This window comes from Hyperolius riggenbachi, chromosome 4 (assembly GCF_040937935.1).
Source record: "Hyperolius riggenbachi isolate aHypRig1 chromosome 4, aHypRig1.pri, whole genome shotgun sequence".
In the NCBI taxonomy this organism is placed as follows: domain Eukaryota; kingdom Metazoa; phylum Chordata; class Amphibia; order Anura; family Hyperoliidae; genus Hyperolius; species Hyperolius riggenbachi.
This window is the reverse complement of record NC_090649.1, coordinates 453,151,335-453,172,550: the sequence shown is the minus strand read 5'-3', so window position 1 is coordinate 453,172,550 and position 21,216 is coordinate 453,151,335. Positions and strand designations below refer to the sequence as shown.

General features: G+C 46.0%; 1 protein-coding gene across 1 annotated transcript in view; it reads left to right on the top strand.

Moving 5' to 3' along the window:
* The window catches only part of LOC137504387 (uncharacterized), a 127,160-nt gene extending 112,025 nt beyond the window's left edge, over positions 1-15,135 (top strand). Inside the window, exon 5 of the mRNA XM_068232749.1 lies at positions 8,602-15,135. Coding sequence (XP_068088850.1) covers positions 8,602-8,730 — 129 coding nt within the window. The 3' untranslated portion in view covers positions 8,731-15,135. The remainder of the gene's footprint in view (positions 1-8,601) is intronic.
* The last annotated feature ends 6,081 nt before the right edge of the window (positions 15,136-21,216 follow it).

Sequence of the window (21,216 nt, the reverse complement as noted above, 5' to 3'; positions counted from 1 at the left end):
CATATACTGTCCTATGGAGAGGGGAGGGGAGGGGAGGAGAGGCAGGAGGCTGCATATACTGTCCTATGGAGAGGCAGGAGGCTGCATATACTGTCTTATGGAGAGGGGAGGAGAGGCAGGAGGCTGCATGCGCTGTCTTATGGAGAGGAGAGGCAGGGGGATGCATGTGCTGTCTTATGGAGAGGGGAGGATAGGCAGGAGGATGCATGTTGTACTGTCTTATGGAGAGGGGAGGAGAGGCAGGAGGCTGCATATACTGTCTTATGGAGAGGAGAGGCAGGGGGATGCATGTGCTGTCTTATGGAGAGGAGAAGCAGGAGGCTGCAGGTGCTGTCCTATGGAGAGGAGAGGCAGGAGGATGCATGTACTGTCTTAAGGTGACCACTAATGATCCAATCTTTTTCATCCAATTTTACCAAATCTATGTAGTATAAGGGTAACTTGGTTGAATACAATGAATGGATATAATTTAGGCAGTTCCCTTATATTACATAGAAACGGTTAGATTGGGTGAAAAAAATTGGATCATTAGTGGCCACCTTTATGGAGAGGGGAGGAGAGGCAGAAAGAAGGCTGCAGGTGCTGTCCTATGTAGAGGAGAGGCAGGAGGATGCATGTACTGTCTTATGGAGAAGGGAGGATAGGCAGGAGGCTGCAGGTGCTGTCCTATGGAGAGGAGAGGCAGGAGGATGCATGTTGTACTGTCTTATGGAGAGGGGAGGAGAGGCAGGAGGTGGATGCATGTACTGTCTTATGGAGAGGGGAGGAGAGGCAGGAGGCTGCATATACTGTCTTATGGAGAGGAGAGGGGAGGGGAGGCAGGAGGCTGCAGGTGCTGTCCTATGTAGAGGAGAGGCAGGAGGATGCATGTACTGTCTTATGGAGAGGGGAGGAGAGGCAGGAGGATGCATGTACTGTCTTATGGAGAGGAGAGGGGAGGCAGGAGGCTGCAGGTGCTGTCCTATGTAGAGGAGAGGCAGGAGGATGCATGTACTGTCTTATGGAGAAGGGAGGATAGGCAGGAGGCTGCAGGTGCTGTCCTATGGAGAGGAGAGGCAGGAGGATGCATGTTGTACTGTCTTATGGAGAGGGGAGGAGAGGCAGGAGGTGGATGCATGTACTGTCTTATGGAGAGGGGAGGAGAGGCAGGAGGCTGCATATACTGTCTTATGGAGAGGAGAGGGGAGGGGAGGCAGGAGGCTGCAGGTGCTGTCCTATGTAGAGGAGAGGCAGGAGGATGCATGTACTGTCTTATGGAGAGGGGAGGAGAGGCAGGAGGATGCATGTACTGTCTTATGGAGAGGGGAGGAGAGGCAGCATGTACTGTCTTATGGAGAGGGGAGTAGAGGCACGAGGCTGCAGGTGCTGTCCTATGTAGAGGAGAAGGAGGAGGCTGCATGTGCTGTCCTATGGAGAGAAGAGGCAGGAGGCTGCATGTACTGTCTTATGGAGAGGGGAGGAGAGGCGCAAGGCTGCATGTGCTGTCCTATGGAGAGGAGAGGCAGGAGGCTGCATGTACTGTTTATGGAGAGAGGAGGAGAGGCAGGAGGCTACATGTACTGTCTTATGGAGAGGGGAGGAGAGGCAGGAGGCTGCATGCACTGTCGTATGGAGAGAGGACGATTGCGAGGCAGGAAGATGCACATACTGCCTTATAGTGTTGTCCAGATCATGAACGATTCGGATCTTTGATCAAATGAGTGATTCGGATCGCAAAAGGGGTGGGGCCATGAGCGACACGCCCCCTCTCAGCGGGCAGTGGGGTCCTGGAAGCAGAGCAGAGATGGATCGCTCTGTTGGAGGGGACTCAGGGGAGCCAGCCTTGCAGGGACAGGTAGAGGGGACATGGGTGCCACTGCCAGATATGTGTAGAGCACACATACTGGCTGCAATGCGCTGCTCATTATAGGCTGTCTGTTCCTAGTTGTGCTCAGTGAACACATTGGAAACTTTTGGCTCAGCACAGCTCAGTAACTTTGCAGGCACTGTGATTGCAGGGCAATATGATCCTCCTGCACTCGCTCTAAACAGCTGCACTTATCTTCTGGGAATACTTTGAGGAATGCTTTCTTTCACTGTGCGACATTTGCATTCAAGGTATACAGATGAGCATGTAGGTGAAATATATGTAAAGCATATGATTGCAGCATGTGGGTATTGTGTGCAAACAAACATTTATGCTCTCTGCTTCCCTCCTCCCTTCTCTGTCCACTCATTGCCCTCTGTCCATCTTCTCCCCTTCTCTGTGTGTCCACCCCCTCTCCCCTTCTCCTGCCCTGCTAGTCATTTCACCCCCCGAATGCTTCCCTTGTAAAATGATCCGAGATTCGGATCAAAGATCCGGATCTTTTCAATGATCCGATTCGAATCATCCGGATCATTGAAAAGATCCGAACTTCCCATCTCTACTGCCCTATGGGTGGAGGAGGAGAGGCAGGAAGCTGCATATAGTGTCCTAAGGACAGGAGGGGGAGGAGAGGGAGAAGGCTGAATGTACTATTCTATGAAGGAGGTGGGAAGAAGGTAGTAGTAGTAGGTAGGAGACTGCATGTACCGTCCGGCGGAAAGGCAAGATAATGTCACCGGTCTCTAGTGAATGGATAAGCTGCATTCTCAGTGATGTCACTGGTCTCTAGTGAAAGGATAGGCTGCATTCTCAGTGATGTCACTGGTCTCTAGTGAATGGATAGGCTGCATTCTCAGTGATGTCACTGGCCTCTAGTGAATGGATAGGCTGCATTCTCAGTGATGTCACTGGCCACTAGTGAATGGATAGGCTGAATTCTAAGTGATGTCACTGGAGTCTAGTGCATGGATAGGCTGCATTCTCAGTGATGTCACTGGTCTCTAGTGAATGGATAGGCTGCATTCTCAGTGATGTCACTGGAGTCTAGTGCATGGATAGGCTGCATTCTCAGTGATGTCACTGGTCTCTAGTGAATGGATAAGCTGCATTCTCAGTGATGTCACTGGCCTCTAGTGAATGGATAGGCTGCACTCTCCGTGATGTCACTGGTCTCTAGTGAATGGATAGGCTGCATTCTCAGTGATGTCACTGGCCTCTAGTGAATAGATAGGCTGAATTCTAAGTGATGTCACTGGAGTCTAGTGCATGGATAGGCTGCATTCTCAGTGATGTCACTGGTCTCTAGTGAATGGATAGGCTGCATTCTCAGTGATGTCACTGGTCTCTAGTGAATGATTAGGCTGCATTCTAAGTGATGTCACTGTTTCTAGTGAATGGATAGGCTGCATTCTCAGGGATCTTAAGACAGAGAAGAGGGCGGGCACCAATGTATATATACCATAAAAAGTTTATTTCAGGCAGATGGATTAGCCAGAGGAGGCCCCCGATGGGAAGCGCTCCCCCCTACCTTAAGCTGTTTCACAACGTAAGTTGTTTCCTCAGAGGCATCACGGAGGGTGCAGGGAGGCCGGTGACTGCGCCATTGTATTGCTCAATTTTGTATAGAGCCGATGCGTCTGACGTCACCAACCGCCCCTCCCATCATGCACAGCGTCCCCTCCACCCAATCAGATGGTTACTATCTTGCCCGCACGCTACTTTAGCAAACCACCCGCGGCAGACACTAAGGTGGGCGGGACATGGGACGGCCAATCCCCGCTCTCCATTCATGAGCAAAACACTGGGAGGCCGGCCTATGTATATATCCCAAATCTCCTACCACGGCCAAGTGGATACAAAACCTATGCGGGCATAGACCTAGGGAAAAATAAAATACATAAGAGGGGACGCAGTGCATTTTTTAGTGGTGTCCTCAATCTAAAGTGAATGGATAGATTCAATTTTCAAAGATCTCATCACTGACTGCAGTGAACGAACAGACTGAAGTCCTTAGACTGTAGATAAAACAGGTAAAATTAGAGTGACCAGATTTTTGTGGGTCCAACCTGGGAGGGGGGGTGAGGAGGACTGAGGAGCGCGCAACGACGAAGACTGGGGGGAGAGGGCTGCGCCGCGACGGAAAATGGGCGTGGCCATGACATTGTATGGGCGGAGCTAACGTAATGAAGTAACAGCGAGGCATAAGAAAGCATTGTTTACGCCAAGATGTGGACAAATGAGACTTTGCATCATGGGTGTGCAGAAACTGTGTGATGCTAATAGTATACCGTAACCACAAAGCAGCAAACATAGCCATCTATGACCATTAAATAATAAATGCAGTAACAGTTACCCCGGACACCAGAAAATAAACGCAATAGGCAACATGTCAGCACAAAATAACCGCAATGCGGCGAACATGTCAGTATAAAATAAATGCAATGCGGGCAAACATGTCAGTATAAAATAAATGCAATGCGGGCAAACATGTCAGTACAAAATAAACGCAATGCGGGCAACATGTCAGTACAAAATAAACGCAATGCGGGCAACATGTCAGTACAAAATAAACGCAATGCGGGCAAACATTTCACCAGAAAATAAACGCAATGCGGGCAAACATTTCACCAGAAAATAAACGCAATGCGGGCAAACATTTCACCAGAAAATAAACGCAATGCGGGCAAACATTTCACCAGAAAATAAACGCAATGCGGGCAAACATTTCACCAGAAAATAAACGCAATGCGGGCAAACATTTCACCAGAAAAGAAACGCACTGCGGGCAAACATTTCACCAGAAAAGAAACGTAATGCGGGCAAACATTTAACCAGACAAGAAACGCAATGCGGGCAAACATTTCACCTGGAAAAGAAACCCAATGCGGGCAAACATTTCACCAGAAAAGAAATGCACTGCGGGCAAACATTTCACCAGAAAAGAAACGTAATGCGGGCAAACATTTCACCAGACAAGAAACGCAATGCGGGCAAACATTTCACCAGACAAGAAACGCAATGCGGGCAAACATTTCACCAGACAAGAAACGCAATGCGGGCAAACATTTCACCTGGAAAAGAAACACAATGCGGGCAAACATTTCACCAGAAAAGAAACGCAATGCGGGCAAACATTTCACCAGAAAAGAAAAGCAATGCGGGCAAACATTTCACCAGACAAGAAACACAATGCAGGCAAACATTTCACCAGAAAAGAAACGTAATGCGGGCAAACATTTCACCAGACAAGAAACGCAATGCGGGCAAACATTTAACCAGACAAGAAACGCAATGCGGGCAAACATTTCACCTGGAAAAGAAACCCAATGCGGGCAAACATTTCACCAGAAAAGAAATGCACTGCGGGCAAACATTTCACCAGAAAAGAAACGTAATGCGGGCAAACATTTCACCAGACAAGAAACGCAATGCGGGCAAACATTTCACCAGAAAAGAAACGCAATGCGGGCAAACATTTCACCAGACAAGAAACACAATGCAGGCAAACATTTCACCAGAAAAGAAACGTAATGCGGGCAAACATTTCACCAGACAAGAAACGCAATGCGGGCAAACATTTCACCAGACAAGAAACGTAATGCGGGCAAACATTTCACCAGAAAATTAACGGAATGCGGGCAAACATTTCCCCAGAAAAGAAACGCAATGCGGGCAAACATTTCACCTGAAATAGAAAGCATTACTCACCTGGCAGACGTCTCCGGCCTCTGGCGCGCTGCTCCCGGGACCACATTCCTCCTGCTCTTGTCTCCCGCGCTGACAGACAAATAGTCTCCAGTACAGGGCTTCGGCAGCCATCTTGCCGTAGCCCTGCTCGCCTACCGGTGTCGGAACAGACACTGGAAGAGGAGGCTGGAGCGGGGCTGCAGGCAATGAACTGGCACGGCGTCTATAGACGCCGCTGCCAGTTCATGAGGAGAGAGTGGCCAGAGTCCCGATGCTGAAAGCGGGACGTTTCCCGGGACCTCATTAAGCCTGGGACAGCGGACCCCGAATCCGGGACGCGTCCCGGGCAATCCGAGACGTCTGGTCACTCTAGTAAAATACATATATGTAGATACAGCACAGTCCCCACTATCTGGCAGGGATCGCCTGGATGAAAAAGCACAAAACACACACCCCCTATCCCCCATCCTGGCAGCATAAAATACTTACCAAGCCTCTGTGTGGCATCTTCTACCCATCCTGTAGTTCTTAGCAGTTTTCCGGGATACTGAGTGTACGAGTCCAGGTGTGTCACCTCACCCGCGTACGGGTGCTGGAAAGCCGCTAGCAGCTACAGGATGGCTAGAAGACGCCGCACAGAGGCCCGGTAAGTATTTTATGCCCTACAAACCCCTAAAAAAAAAAACACCAAAAGCACAGTCTCCATTATCCCCTCAGGCATGCCGGTTAGTTGAGACTGAGGCCGGTTTAACATTATAAACTGACAGCAGCGATGTGGTGCTTCACTCCCGCCGTAACGCATCCCACCGCTAGAAACAGGCCTTCGAGACATACCGGGTTACTATGCAGTATTCCCCATCTGGCCAAGCCAGAAGTGACGCGTGCTTGCCGTCACTTCCTGCTTTGGGGTATGCGGAAGTGCTTGGAAGCGTATTGTAACAATGTGCACCACAACATCGCTTTGGGAAGTGTGTTAAAATCCATGTGTTGCCATAGACTAACATGACTTCCGGGCCGATGCAGATCGCCGCAAGTCGATGCGGAAGCTGTGCGGTAACGTAGTTCTGGACCTGCATCGAGGATGCGGCGAAAACGTCACTTTCATTGCACGGCGTTGGGGTGAGGTAAAAATTCTGCACCGACCCGGTGTAAAAGGGCCCTTCCGGTTTCCTCCATGCCGGATAACGGGCTTTGCTGTATTAGGAAGAGGTACAGAGGACACTGATTGGATCTCAGTAATACGCAGGATTTTGCCCTCTCAGCAGTGATCTGACAGGGTAGACAGTGGCTGCAGCCAGCATAAATCTTTGTATTGCCACACAGCGCCATGCTTGGCAGCTGGCGGACGTTTAAGGTCCCGGGATAGTCGGTGACTCTCTGCCAGGCGGTTTTACATGGTGCTCTCTATTGTGATCTGCTCTTGGCAGTGTTGAGATTTCTCCTACAATGACCTCACTGTTCTACAAATGTATTCTGACGCTGAGCTGCAATTACCCAATATATGAACTGCTGATTGCTGGAAATGGTAACTGTGCGCCCACATATACATTAACATATACATTAACCCTAATAGAGCTGCAGTCTGCTTTATCCATATTTACTATTCTCTTGTAGACAAATGTTCCTAGTCTCTAGAGAATGGATAGGCTGCACTCTCATTCGGAGGCATCAGTAGGGTTGGTGTCACCCGGTGCGGCAAACTATGGCATCACCCCCCCCCCCCCCACCCCACCCCCTACACGGACCGCCTCCAACCTAGCAGTATGTAGCCTTTGGTTTTTGCACTCCCTCCCGTGGAGTTAGCTGTAAACCTCCATGTATACACGCTGGACCACTGTTACGCAAAACAAACGACAGGTCTATCTGAGAATCCCCCCCCCCCCGGTAAAGTTAGTTGCATTACACCCCCCTCCCCAGTACAGGTTTCCAGACATACACCCCAGTATAGGTAGCCAGATGCCCCCTCCTATATAAGTAGCCAGATGACCCCCCCCCCCCACTATGAGTAACCCGATGACCCTTAGTATCGGTAGCCGGATGACTCCTCCCCCCTCCCGCTATAGTTAGCCAGATATTCACAAAGTATAGGCCGCCAGATGACACCCTCGGTATAATTAGCTCAATATCCCCCCCCCCCCACAATTGTTCACCCCAGTATAGGTAGCCAGATGTCCCCCACTATAGGTTGCCAGTATAGACATGAAACAGAGATGTCAGTAGCTGCCTTCCTTTATGACCTGAACAAATAGAACCTTTGTGTAAAAAAAAAAAAAAAAAAAAAAAAAACAGCATGTTGTTTAAGATGGACCACAAAAGCTTGAGGTGAAGATCAGTGTAGGTAGCCACATTAATCACCCCCCCCCCCTTCCCATTTAGTTAGCCAGACGACCCCCCTTAGTATACATAGACAGATGACCCCCCCCCATCCTCAGTTCAGTATAGGTATACGCTATCATATTGCACTTTATTATATTCTGGCTTAATAGTTTATAGCTACTAGAAAAAAATTTGAAACTACAAGCTGAAGGAACATGACAAATGCATCACAAATGATCTCTTCACAGTGAGAGGCTGCTGTACAAGGTTTTGGGGCACAAACAGTGGTGGCCTAATCCAATTATCAATTACACTAATTCAACTGCACATAAAACAGAAAGTTTGAAGGTTTGAGCTGGAGATGTGATATCAAAGAAAGCTGAGGCCACACCCACACAAGTAAAACATTAACCCTAATGTACAGGGATTATAGATTATGTAACCATTATTTTCGACTCAAAAGTTCCACTTTAAAGCCCCATCTACGCCATACAATTTTTTGGCTGATTTGATTCATTGATTCGATTCGATTCAATCCAACATGTTCAATAGGGATTCGATTCGATTCAATTTGCCATTGTTTTGCATTGGTAAATTGAATCGAATCGAATCCCGATCGGACATGTCAGATTGAGTTGAATCAAATCAATGAATCGAATCTGACAAAAAATTGTATGGTGTAAATTTGGCTTAAAACTGTACATCTGAATTGATCTGTATATTAAACTTTTTTTGCTTTATCTGCCTTTCAGAGTATCGGCGGAGGTCGCCAGCCTCCACATTACGTCTACGACCCAGCGATATTCGCCTTCCGTTCCCTCAGCACCGTAAAGCCTATCAGCCCCATAGCCACCGTTGAAGAACCCTCTTGTGCCTACTAAAATAAGCCTTGCTGATTAATCTCAGGATCCTCATCATAGACCAATCAGCCTTCAGCAGTCCAGCCTCTCACTAAAAGAAAAAACAAAAAAAAGCAATAACGCTCCTTTTCAAAAGATTCTTTCCTTCGTTGTTTAATCTACTACCAGCACTGACACCCTTGGATGTAACCTCGTCAGGAGGACTCAGAAGAGCAGAACAATGCAGGTGGACCTGGAAAACGGACAGAGACCCTGGCGAAAAGAAGCTTTAAGTTTCGAATGTTGAAAAAAAGCACTTGAATTCGTTTTAGCTCCAGATAGTTTTTGTTTATGTAGTTTGGACGTGAAACAGAGATGTCAGTAGCTGCCTTTCTTTATGACAAAGTAAGCTTTGAAGAAGGACTTTAACAAATAAAACCTATAAATAGTGTAAAAAAAATTCAGCACGTTGTTGAAGATGGACCACAAGGTTGAGTTGAAGATGAGAAAAGCTCCCGTCCGTGGTGTGAGCTGTTTGGATGCCTTGATGCGTTGCAGGTCCACAAAAGTGCATCTCGTTGGGTTGTCCAAATGGATTTCTTGAAGTGGACAGCTTTATAAGCGTACTTTTTACAGGCGGAAAATATGATTTGCCGGAAAGATGTGTGTCCCACTGTCAAACGTGGTTTTGGCTGATGTCACATCTAGCGTCTTTGTGCTTGTGGCATAATTATATACTAGAGAAGTGTCCTTGATGATCTTTGATAATGCAATCTCGCTATCTGTTGAAATAAGGATATTATAGCCAAGTTGTTATCTGTGGCATTCCACGCTCTGCTAGGGTAGATACTCCCGAACGCCAGGAGATTACAGGGATTTGAGCAAAACTCCAAAGTCAGGGTCATCTTGCATGGTCTTGTGTTTCAAAGATCCGGGGCTTCTGCGGTATCCTAATATTATACTTCTCTCTGCCATGGCACACAACCACTGGAAATGGTCCAAACCATAAAAAAACACCTCTTTCAACCTCGAGCCAAAACTTTGTCCAAGCTCAGATGTGTAGGACATGTAGACCAATGCTAAACTTGTGGGCAATAAAAAACGATGGTATAATAATTAACTGCACAGTTAAGGTACCCATACTGTTCTCGATGTTCCTGTATGATTAACCTTTTGATTCGATCATTTTATGGGATCGGAGGAGACTGATTATGTTCCATTCAGCTAAATCGACGGAAAATGGCCGATATCTGGTCGAATTGACCAATTTACTCGATCGGGCAGGATGGAAGATATTGATTGTAAAGGAATTGGCTACTGTTCACATGATTTCAATTGACACAAACTCGATTTTTTGTTTCAGAGCATGGAGGCACAACATCATTCAGATCGATTAGTGAAGGAGACTCGCATAGGATCTCGCTTGCAGTGTGTCGATTGATTTTGGATCAACCACACTGTAGCTGATTGCCTAATAAAGTTTATTGCCTAATCGCTTACAGGAACATTGAATAATTCATGGGTACTTTCACTGGTTACCTGAAGTAAATTCCCAAAAGCTCCACACTTCGGAGCATTTCAGTGGTGTGTACACATGCAAGAAAGATGTGGCCTGCAGGGTTTGGTACTCCATTCCTTGGGTGAAGTTCAGTTTTAATTCTTTCTTTCTTGTGGCGGGGAGGGGGTTTAAGGCGGGGAGGGGGGTTAAGGTTAAGGTGGCTAAGGTTAGGCATCAGGTAGGCTGTTTGTGCAGGGAGGGTGGTTAGGGTTAGGCATTAGGATGTTTGTGTGGGGGGCAGTTAGGGTTAGGCGTCACATAGTGTGTTAGAAATGGCATATGTAGGGGGGAGGGGCCGTTAGGGTTAGGCATCAGGTAGGGTGTTTGTGTGGGGGGCAGTTATGGTTAGGAGTCACAGTGTGTTAGAAACTGCATATTTGGGGAGGGGGGGGGGGCGGTTAGGGTTAGGCATCAAGTAGGGTGTTTCTGTGGTGGGATGGTTAGGGTTAGCTGCCAGAAAAAGGTGTTTGTGGGGGCTGTTAGGGTTAGGTGTCAGAAAGGGTCTTTGTGCTCGGAGGGGTGGTTAGGTTTAGGAGTTAGGAAAGGTGTTTGTGTGCGGGGGGGCAGTTAGGGTTAGGCATCGGGGGGAGGGTTCTGTGTGAGACTGAGGTTAGGTTTAGCTAAAGTAAAATATCTGTGTTTAATACGACTATTTAACGATCCTTACTAAGCACCAAGGGCTTCCCTCTTCTTAGGTAAGTATCTAGTTTTTTTCACTTGAGGGTTCGCCTTAAGGTATGAGGAAAAAGGTTATGAAATGGTAAAAGAAGGTTTCAAAAACTTGAAACCTACATAACAGGATCACTTTACTGCCATGAATACATGCAGGGGTGAATATCATTTTATAAGTACGCCCATCTTTCAACTCCTGGGTCATTTTCCTCTGAAAACAACTCCTTGATTTCTCGCTAAGGCCCTCGTTGACTTGATTGTATTGAGTCCGGTACTGCGCTCCCATCTTGCCTTCTCGACCAGAGTCTATGCCCTTCTCTTACAATAATGTGGCATTACCAGGAGGGGCAGATGGGCTCAGGATGCCAGTGGAACCCTTGGTTAAGTGAAACACCAGACCACACGATGACCTTTTCTCCTATGAAGGCTTTAGCCAATGATGGATTGCTCATCTGACTCTTGCCTCAGGAATAGCAGATATAGAGTTAACTCCATTGTCCTCAAGGCCAGTGGTGCACAATCTCGTATTATGTTATAGACTCCAATGTAAGTACCGTTATCTGAGAATTCTCTGCCATTTAAAAAGTGATGTTCAATGCAGTGCTATGTTTGTGGTCAGGACTCCATCTGCTTGGAGTTTGTATGTTCTCCCCATGTTTGAGCAGGTTATATCCAGGTTCCTACATGCCAAAAACATACTATCAGGTTACGTGGCTAAAGCTCTGTACAGACGCTAGATTAAAGTTTCACAAACAAGCAACCTCGCGCAGACGACTCTTTACGCCCAATAAAGAGACACAAATTTTTCAAACGACATTGTCCATGCAGTGATATTTCTAACCACCATGTAATTAAAATACTGCATGCTTAAGCGAAAGTGATATTTTGCACGTCATGCTGTAGAATAATGTCGTTTGAAATGCCCGATAATGTTCACTCATTGTCATATGGCTACATTTTGTGCAACGACTGTCACCTGATGTCGCTAAATCTGTAGTCATTGGACATTTCCACGACTTTTATATGGCGTGTGTACAAAGCTTTAGCGCCCAGAACTGATGGTAGCAACAATAGATTGTGAGCCCAACACGGAGGGACAGGTATCGACATCAGTTGTTCAATGTACCCTGTATAGCAGAAAGGGTCAGTTCTATACAAAATATATAATAATAAGGGTGGAACCACATTTGGGGTACCCGCAGGTTGTGCATCCAGGCTCAAGAGGATTGTATATTTGTGGAGGTCCATTATAAACGTTTCTGATAAAACAAGATACTACAATATACTCTAGGTCCGGTGGTCTACATGGGTTATTTCTGCCTATTCAGCAATTTTTCCAAAGGTCCGATTTTTGTAGCAATTTTTTTTTGTTCTATGTGCAATATAGCTACCTACCCTACTATTGGTTTACAATGATCTTTGTACTTTTCTTAAAGCCAAATATTTTCCAACATAGGTCATGATTTTGTACTTAGATTTTAAAGTAATAGAGTAGAATAGCTAACTTACATTCCTCTCCGCTTGTATGTTTTCTAATTCTCTTCTGCATCTCTGTCGTCCACCACTGCCTACCTTTTGGTCTATATTAAGGCCTAACCCCCTAAACTGCTTGTTGGGCAATGTCCCATTGTGGAAAGCTTACCTTCAGTTAATAGTCTACTCTGGCAACCAGTCCCCAAAAACTCTACTCAGCGACTTCTCCGTGGTTGTATTTTATCTCTGCTGTTTGAGAAATGACCATGAATGGTCAATTCAGGAGGAACCGTGGACAACAGCAGTAAAAAAAATACAATCTAGAGGTCGTGAGAAAAGTCACTGGCTGTTATGTTTGGACAGCAATCGCAGACATCTGCAACCAATCTCAGGTGATATTTTTGCTTGTATGGTCTCCTGAAAATGTAAATAAGGGGATCTGCTTCGTATTAAAGTCTTCATGTCATCCTCGCACACAGAGGAGGAAGCAAAAATCCTATTCGCCATCAATGCTAGAACAGCTATAGAGAGTAGACTTTCTCCTGGTTTAGGTCCTCTCCACATGTGGGCGACGCCATAAATCATGACTTTGCTTTGGATGCTTTCCAGAATTGAAAGACTCCTGGTGTTGAAAACTTCACGAAAGCATATGAGGATCTATCTGGTGCAAAGATGTGCTGGCCACATTTACTCCAGATCTGAGTCTTCTATAACGGAGGTATAAAGCCATTTCTCTTAAAAAACAAAGACATTCTCTTCTTCTACACTAATTGGAAGTTCTTTCAAAGCCAGCCCAAAGGAATGACTGGATGCTCCAAAGCCTCAAGTATTAGAGAAGTATTAATGACCTATGCACTTTAGCAGATACTGGGATAGCTTTTTTTTCTCCAGCGTTCAGTGTTTGTAGCATTCACAGATAACTGTTACCCCTTGAAAATAAATGTTTCTCTCTATATGATTGTGCAGCATGGAGCAGGGCAAGTGTTGGCTTAAATACTGGCCAAACAGAAGAGCTGACCATCTCAGTGATATCAACGTAGAGGAAAATGGCTGCCAAAAAGGCTAGCCCAACACCCCTGGTTAATTACTGTGTAGCTATAAGGCCTTCTTTATCAAATGTTTGATGGGAAAGCATGCAAGGTCTAGTCCGGGGTTTGTCATGGAGAAGATCAGGAGACTAGGGTTATGTAGTCGGAGTCAAGGATTTGGAGCAATTTTTGGGTACCTGGAGTTGGAGTCGGAGTCAATGGTTTCATAAACTGTGGAGTCGGAGTTGGATGATTTTTGTACCCACTCCATAGCCCTGCAATGGCTGTGGAGTCGAGGAGTCAGAGCAATTTTGGGTACCTGGAGTTAGTGGTTTCATGAACTGAGGAGTTAGTTGTTAAACATATTACCTAAATAAGCTTGTGTTGTTTTGACAAATAGTCTGCCTTCAGATGTTTGGTGGGAATATATAGTCTTTAGTCATAGAGGAATTGAGGTGGAATGGGCTACTTGGGTAAGACTGAACCTTTGGCTACCTTCGTTGCCACCTGTTTTAGTAATGCAATGTGAAGGGTGGGGTCAGGGAGTCCACTGAACGCACCTCAGGCCCTAGGCACCTGCCTAATCCCCTTGTGGGTGACTCAGGTCATGTAATAACACAGGCTTGCTTCCCACCATGACTGCATCATCAGCTATCAACCACTCTCTTTGACCAGAGGCTGTGTTTTACTTATATACAAAATGGCTGCCTCAGTGACATCACCAACTCCCCTGGACAAGCAGGTGAACTTGGCAGTTTTTTTTCCCCATAGAATGTTCCCTTTAATGTATACAAGCCACAAAAGCACTTTAAAATGTAATTTCAGTCTCAGATTTACTGGGTCATTCGCCAGGATTATTGCTGAATAGGCAGAAATAATAGACTGATGCAAAGGTCCAGACACCTTTCGGCCACTGCAAGATCGATAGCTCGTTCATTTTAGCACAATTTTTCTATGGATGTAATTCCTGGTGTGAATGGAGAAGTACTTTGAGGGGGTAGGATGATCGGTTTGTGGGGTGCAGTCGAATAGCTGCAGAACTATTTTTGTACACATATTTTTGTAATAGAGGTGTGTTATTTTTGAATATTCCAGCTTTTCTAGTGTAATGGCTACTAAGAATGTAGGTAACCACTTCTTACGTGAACGGCTTCAGGAAAAAAAAAAAACAACGCAATGGCTCCTTGTTTATTTTGTTTTGTTTTTTAGAGGTCTTTTGATTCGCTGCTTAATTATTGCCTCTGAAAAATATACCGTACTTGTTTTTTTTTTTTTTTTTAATAAGTGCCACTTTCTTGCGCCCACTGTCCATTAAAAGTGGTCATATATAGCACTAAATGTTCATCTGTGTGTAAGAAACATAAAAACGCCAGGATGTCTAGACTCCCTGCCAGTGGGCGGCCATGATGGCAGAGGCGTGGCAGGAAATGAGTGCTGGTTTAGGAGCTGCAGGTATGCTTGTGTCGTGAGAGCGATATGAAACATTTCACTGACTGGTCTGTGTGAAAAAAAGCAAAAAGAGGAGGCCTCCGTTTTACTTGTGAGGCGTGTAAACCTGATTGGCTGGAGTTGGGGTTGTCACTCACAGAGCGCCCCCTGGCTGGTTAGATGGCACTACTCTTATAATGTACCTTGGACATGTCTTTCAATGTACCTGAGGGTCAAATGCAGACTCGGTGTAAGATTGAGAACAGGGAAATAAAAACTGTGTCTGAATACCATGGCTCCTCGTGTGTTTTTGTTACAGTTTGAACTGTCAACTGTCTGACTGAAACAGGTCTATGCTGAAAACTATTTTTTTTTTTTACAAATAAGAGATACTCTGGTGTTTAGGGTGCTCATCCATTACTTTAAAGGGAACCCTAGGCGAGAGGGATATGGAGGCTGCCATATATATTTCCTTTTAAACAATGCACATTTCTTGGCTGCCCCCCTTATCTTGTGTCTCTAACACTTTTAGCTATAGACCATGAACAAGCATGCATATCAGGTGCTTTGACTCAAGTCTGACTGGTATAGCCACACGCTTGTTTCAGGGTTGTGACTCAGATGCCTGCAGGACAGCCAGGCCACTGGTATTGTTTAGAGCAAGGGTCCCCAAACTTTTTTGGTTAAGGGTCGGGTCAACATACTTCAGACTGCTGGGGGGCCGGAACATACATAAAATGATGTTGAAAACATGAAATTGAACCTAGATATTGATTCCCCCCAATCATGCCCAGAGGGGAACTCCCAGCAGCAGCCACTCAGTCATGCGGCCAGGGCCGGTTCTGCTGCCTAAGGCAAACTTGTGAGGATGCGCCCCCCCCCCCCGATTTGGAGTGATCACACAGCTCCTGACAATTCACTCTGCTTCATTTAATGTACTCACATGACATGCTGCAGCTCAACAAAATAGTACGCTGGCTGGCTAGGATAGGACAGCAGTGCTACCTACTCCCTTCTGCTGTACAAGTCAAATGAAACACTGCTGCTCTCCTGCCTCCCCCCTCCTCACTCACTGTCAGACTCCTCACACAGCACAACAAGCTTCTTTTCACCAATGATGACCTCTTCACCTCGCTCTCCTCTCGCTTCTCCTCCTACTCTGACTTCATGCTCTAAGTGTAAACACACAGTACAAACATGCCATCCCTGTAATCTCTGCACCTGATGCAAATGTTTCACCTTGCTGCATGAGAGAACCAGCCCTGCATTTGGCACTGGAAGAACGTCTTTTTGCAGCAGGCAGTGAAGCATTCCCAGGTGACAACCTGCCGTCCAGTGGGACTGCAGTGTCACCTGATAAAGAATTGAATTGAATACTAGAGTATGTGGATGGGTGGTGCCAGCACGGCTTTTCTATACGCCTCTTCATATATTTAAAGGTGCAGTGGGCCACATCTATTAGTTATACATTTTGTATTTGGGGACCAGTGAAAAAGCCTTGGGGGGCCACATTCGGCCCACGGGCCTTAGCTTGAGGACCACTGGTTTAGAGGGAACTAAGTATGTCAGCCTCCATATTTTACTTCAGGTTCCCTATAAATAGTCCTGGGAGATTTGTCCCATGAGATTCCTCGCTGAACAATTCCCCGCAGGAGGACAGAAGAACAATTTTACCTCTAAGATTTTATTATGAGCCCTAGTCGGTGTGAGCCTTTGATGTAAGTTCTTCTCCTGCAGGGACGTACAAATCATGGCTCACCGAGATAAATTTTGATTGGGCCCTTCGTACATTCCCCTCCCCACCAGTGGTGTGAGACCGATGGCCAGGGCTCCACCTCCCAGGATCATCCCATCCCATTTATCTGCTCAGGTACCCTGAGGAAGATCTCCAAAAGATGAGTCCAGGTTCTTTGTGTCATTTTGGGTTTGTTTGTCACCTTTTCCCTAAAGGTGCCCATACATCAGGCAATTTTTGCGGGCCGTTCTACCTTCGGATTTAATAATTTTATCAAATCAGAGAAAAACTGGCGCTGCAACATGTCCTTCCGATCGATGTTTCAATCGATTTCGAGCTGAAATCAGTCGAATGGATCAATTGGACATGCTAGAAAATCTTGTTTGCCAGACAGGGCCAGTTCTAGACTTTCTGCTGCCTGAGGCAAACTTGTGAGGATGCGCGCGAATTGGAATGATTGCGCAACACGCAAAAATTTGCACCGCATGTCATAGCTGCGGTGAGCCCCCCAAAAGCACCCTCAGTATAGGTAGGTAAAGAGGTAAAGGTGTCCCCAGTATTGGTAGCTAGGTACAGCTGCCACAGTATAGGTTAGCCAGGTACAGTTGCCCCCATTATAGATTAGCCAGGTACAGTTACCCCCATTATAGGTTAGCCAGGTACAGTTGCCCCCTGTATAGGTTAGCCAGGTACAGTTGCCCCCAGTATAGGTTGGCCAGGCACTCTCTTCACTTCCTGTTTCTTTCTGGTTCTGCCCCCAGACTTCTGCTGCCTGAGGAAGTCGCCGCACTTGGAGTCATAGGCGGACCGGTCCTGTTGCCAGTGCTCAATAGGGTGCGCGGCGATAATGGCGATCAATATCGACCAACGTACCCGACGGACCCTGGTTGGCGTCTCCCAAAGTATACAGTTGTAAAGTGTGCCCCCTTACCCATGTGAAATGTTTTAAAATCTCACATGTCCGCAGCCATGATTCCTGGCCTTCATTGCTGTTACCACGATAGCCTGCACCACGTGGCAACAAACATGTGTGACATCACAGGCTAGGCAGACGTTGGGCAGGTGAGAATTTAGGGTGCATAGGCCCCTGGGGGACATTTTTACACTTTGGGGGCGGCCAGGCAGGTGGCGGAGGTGGTGACACTAGGCTGATTTCTGATAGATTTCATGCTGAGATCTATTAGAAATTGGTGTGCAATGTACGGGCAGGCAACTGATCCCTTTCTGATCAGATTCAATCAGAAAGAGATCGGTCTCATGGTCGATTTGCCCAAACATCGTCTGATGTATGGGCACCTTAAAAGGCTGTAATTTCAGCGGAGTGACCTGTGGACACATCTGGAACATTGGCCTGTGATTGGGGTCATACATCCTATCTTTTGCAGTCAGCATTCATGTGATGTCACCGGAGTGGCAACAGGAGATGGATAGGGGGAGGAGGCTTCCTCCAGAAAGTGAGGCAACCGGAAGGGGAGGGACTGCAGCCAGAGTTGGAACAAGGTCCTCCAGCACCCAAGGCTGAGACACCAAAGTGCGTCCCTCCCTCCATCCCTCCCACCCCAGCCGTCACACACTGTGCTTGATTCACTAAACCGTGATAACTCAAATATCACACCTTATCAAAGATTTTACACCTTATCAAAGATATCACAATTTATCAAAGTTAACGTGGGGGCCTTATCAGAGTAGCATAGTGAGCGCTACGAACCCGCAGGGGCTCAGGGCAGGACGAGTGACATTGCCAATTAGCAGGCATAAGTTTGTAGCGTTTGCTATGCTACTCTGATAAGGCGTGTTATATTTGATAAGGTGTGATATCTTTGATAAGGTGTGATATTTGAGCTATCACGGTTTAGTGAATAAAGCCCACTGATTGCTATTAGACTAAGAGGTGCCCCAGGACCCCCAATACCTTAATCTTGTTTGCAGTCATTGCCATGTATCCCTTTTCTTATTTCTCTCTGCTTTCAAACATAATAGGGTAAAGATAGCTGAGTGAGCTGTGCACCCCCTCCTACACTGCGCCCGGAGGCTTGAGCCTCTCTTGCCTCGGCCCGGCCCTGACTGCAGTGCATGCCAAGACAGAAAGTTAACAGCACCTGCCTCTCTAACAGTGTTGCCAATCCATCGCTTTTATGACTGACTCATATGAATTATATGTATCTCATGGCTAGTTAGATGCAGATTGCATCACCTGGTCCCAGTTTATCCCATTATCAGTGCATTATGGAGCTCTCGCTGCTTCTGCTGCCACAGAGATTGGATAGCTGCTTGGTGGCGGAAAAGCACAGTATTTATTTCAGCTGAGATACGACTTCTTGGAACTCGCTGATGAATCATCGTCCTGGCCAGCCCTGGGATTTACTGTTCCAGCCAGAGATGGGATAAAATGAACTGGGAACGATCCAGATAGGTTCCTGGAGTATATTGAGTATATGGTAATATGTGCTTAACCATTTCAGCCCGCGGGGATTTTTCACCTTATGCATCAGAGCAATTTTCACCTCCCAATCATGCGCTAATAACTTTATCACTACTTATCACAATTTATTGATCTATATCTTGTTTTTTCCGCCACTAATTAGGCTTTCTTTGGGTGGTACATTTTGCTAAGAATTATTTTTTTATAAATGCATTTTAACAGGATTGATAAGAAAAAAATGGTAAAAATTCATTATTTCTCAGTTTTCGGCCATTATAGCTTTAAAATAATCCACGCTACCGTAATTAAAACCTATGTATTTTATTTGCCCGTTTGTCTTGGTTATGACACCATTTAAATTATGTCCCTATCACAATGTATGGCGCCAATATTTTATTTGGAAATAAAGGTGCATTTTTTCCGTTTTGCGTCCATCACTATTTACAAGCTTATAATTTAAAAAAATGTTCATAGTATACCCCTTTCAAATGCATATTTAAAAAGTTCAGACCCTTAGGTAACTATTTATGTCTTTGTTTTTTTTTGTTTTGTTTTTTTTTAATTGTAATTTTTTTTTTCCCATTAAAAATTTTATTTGGGTAATATTTTGGTGTGGGAAATAAACAGTTATTTTTTAATGTTATTATATGTGTAAATTATAATGTAAAAAATATGTACATGTAGTTTTACTATTTGGCCACAAGATGGCCACCTTGAGTTTTTTCCCCCCTCCTTGTGCTTCTCGCTAAGTGGATGCAGAAATTTTTACGTGCAGAAAAACTGAAGCCTCTTTTAAGAGCGCTTCGGTTTTTCTGCTGGGTACACGGATCGGTGATGGGGAACCATGTTCCCGTTCACTGATCCCAGGGCTACCGGGGGACACCAGGGGGGCGCGCTCGTGATCGCGCGCTGCACCGCAGCAGAGCAGCCTCCTGGACGTGAGCTTCATGTCCGGGCGGCAGAAATGGCAGCAGGGACAGCCATACTATCCCAGGAAACAAAACAAGTAGATAAATACATGTTCTACTTACATATGTATTGTACTGTCCATGTTTTGATTTAAGTGAATTATATATAGTAAATAAAGAGAAAACTGTTCCAGGCATTTTCTCTTTTGCCTGAAATGGTGTATACATTGCCAGCCCTCCTCCTCACTGAGCTCTGTAGAAACTGCGCTGTCATATCTAACTTGCTTTGTATACACATGTGATCAAAGCATAGATAGTATTTCAGCAGCTTCTGCAGAGGGGTGAGGTGTATTTCCCTTCTCAGCCTCCTGTCACATTGACCTGCCTCCAGCCAATCAGTGAGAAGCAGGAATGTGGGAGGGGAGATAACAAGCTTCCTTCTCCTCAACAATGTACTAGAATAGAGCCAGGCTGACTGAGATTCATTACAGCAGACACATTTACAGTATAATATTGGAATTCTTGCAATGCAGGGTCAGGTTGTAAACTAAATAATAAACACACAGCAGCGGAATTTGATTTTTTTGACTGACAATCCCGCTTTAAAGAAATCCCGAGGCCGATTGTGGCCTCAAAAACAGATACTTACGTTGGAAGAGTCTCGGTATCCTTCAGAAGCTTCCTGTGTCATACTTCAGACCCCCGTCGTTGCCCAGGACTCTCTTGAAGCCTGCATCCGCTCTCTCTGCTGTGCTAGAGTGCAGCCGTGCCATGCCCTCACAAGTACGGCCGTGCCACGCCCTCACAAGTATGGCCATGCCTGCACATTTGCACGGAGCCGCTCATGAACACACAGAATGGCTGCGCTTGTGCATGGCGGGGGGCGTGGTCCCGATAACCTGTCCAACAACCTCTTGGCAACTTTGAGGGTGAGGAGGATGTGGGAAAATTGAAGTGAATTGAAAAGTTATCGAATAGTTATCCCAAGAAACACCCAAAACGGCGCAGGGAAATTTGGGCACATGTGCCGTGAATTATGTGAATTATGGCTATAGCGGTGTTCAGACAGTAATTTGGGTGCTGTCAAAAGACGTAGCCCAAATTACTTTAAAAATAGCATAATTTGGCCGCCATCAATAGCTGGCAGCCGAATTACGTCTTTCCCCCTGAGTTTATGGCGGCCTGGAGGGGGAATATTAATTAACCAAGTTGGGACTTTTGAGGGAGCAGGGTGAGCCATTTTTTCAGCTTCACCCTGTGCCCAAATTTCCCAGCGCTGTTTTTGCATGTATGCGAAACACCTG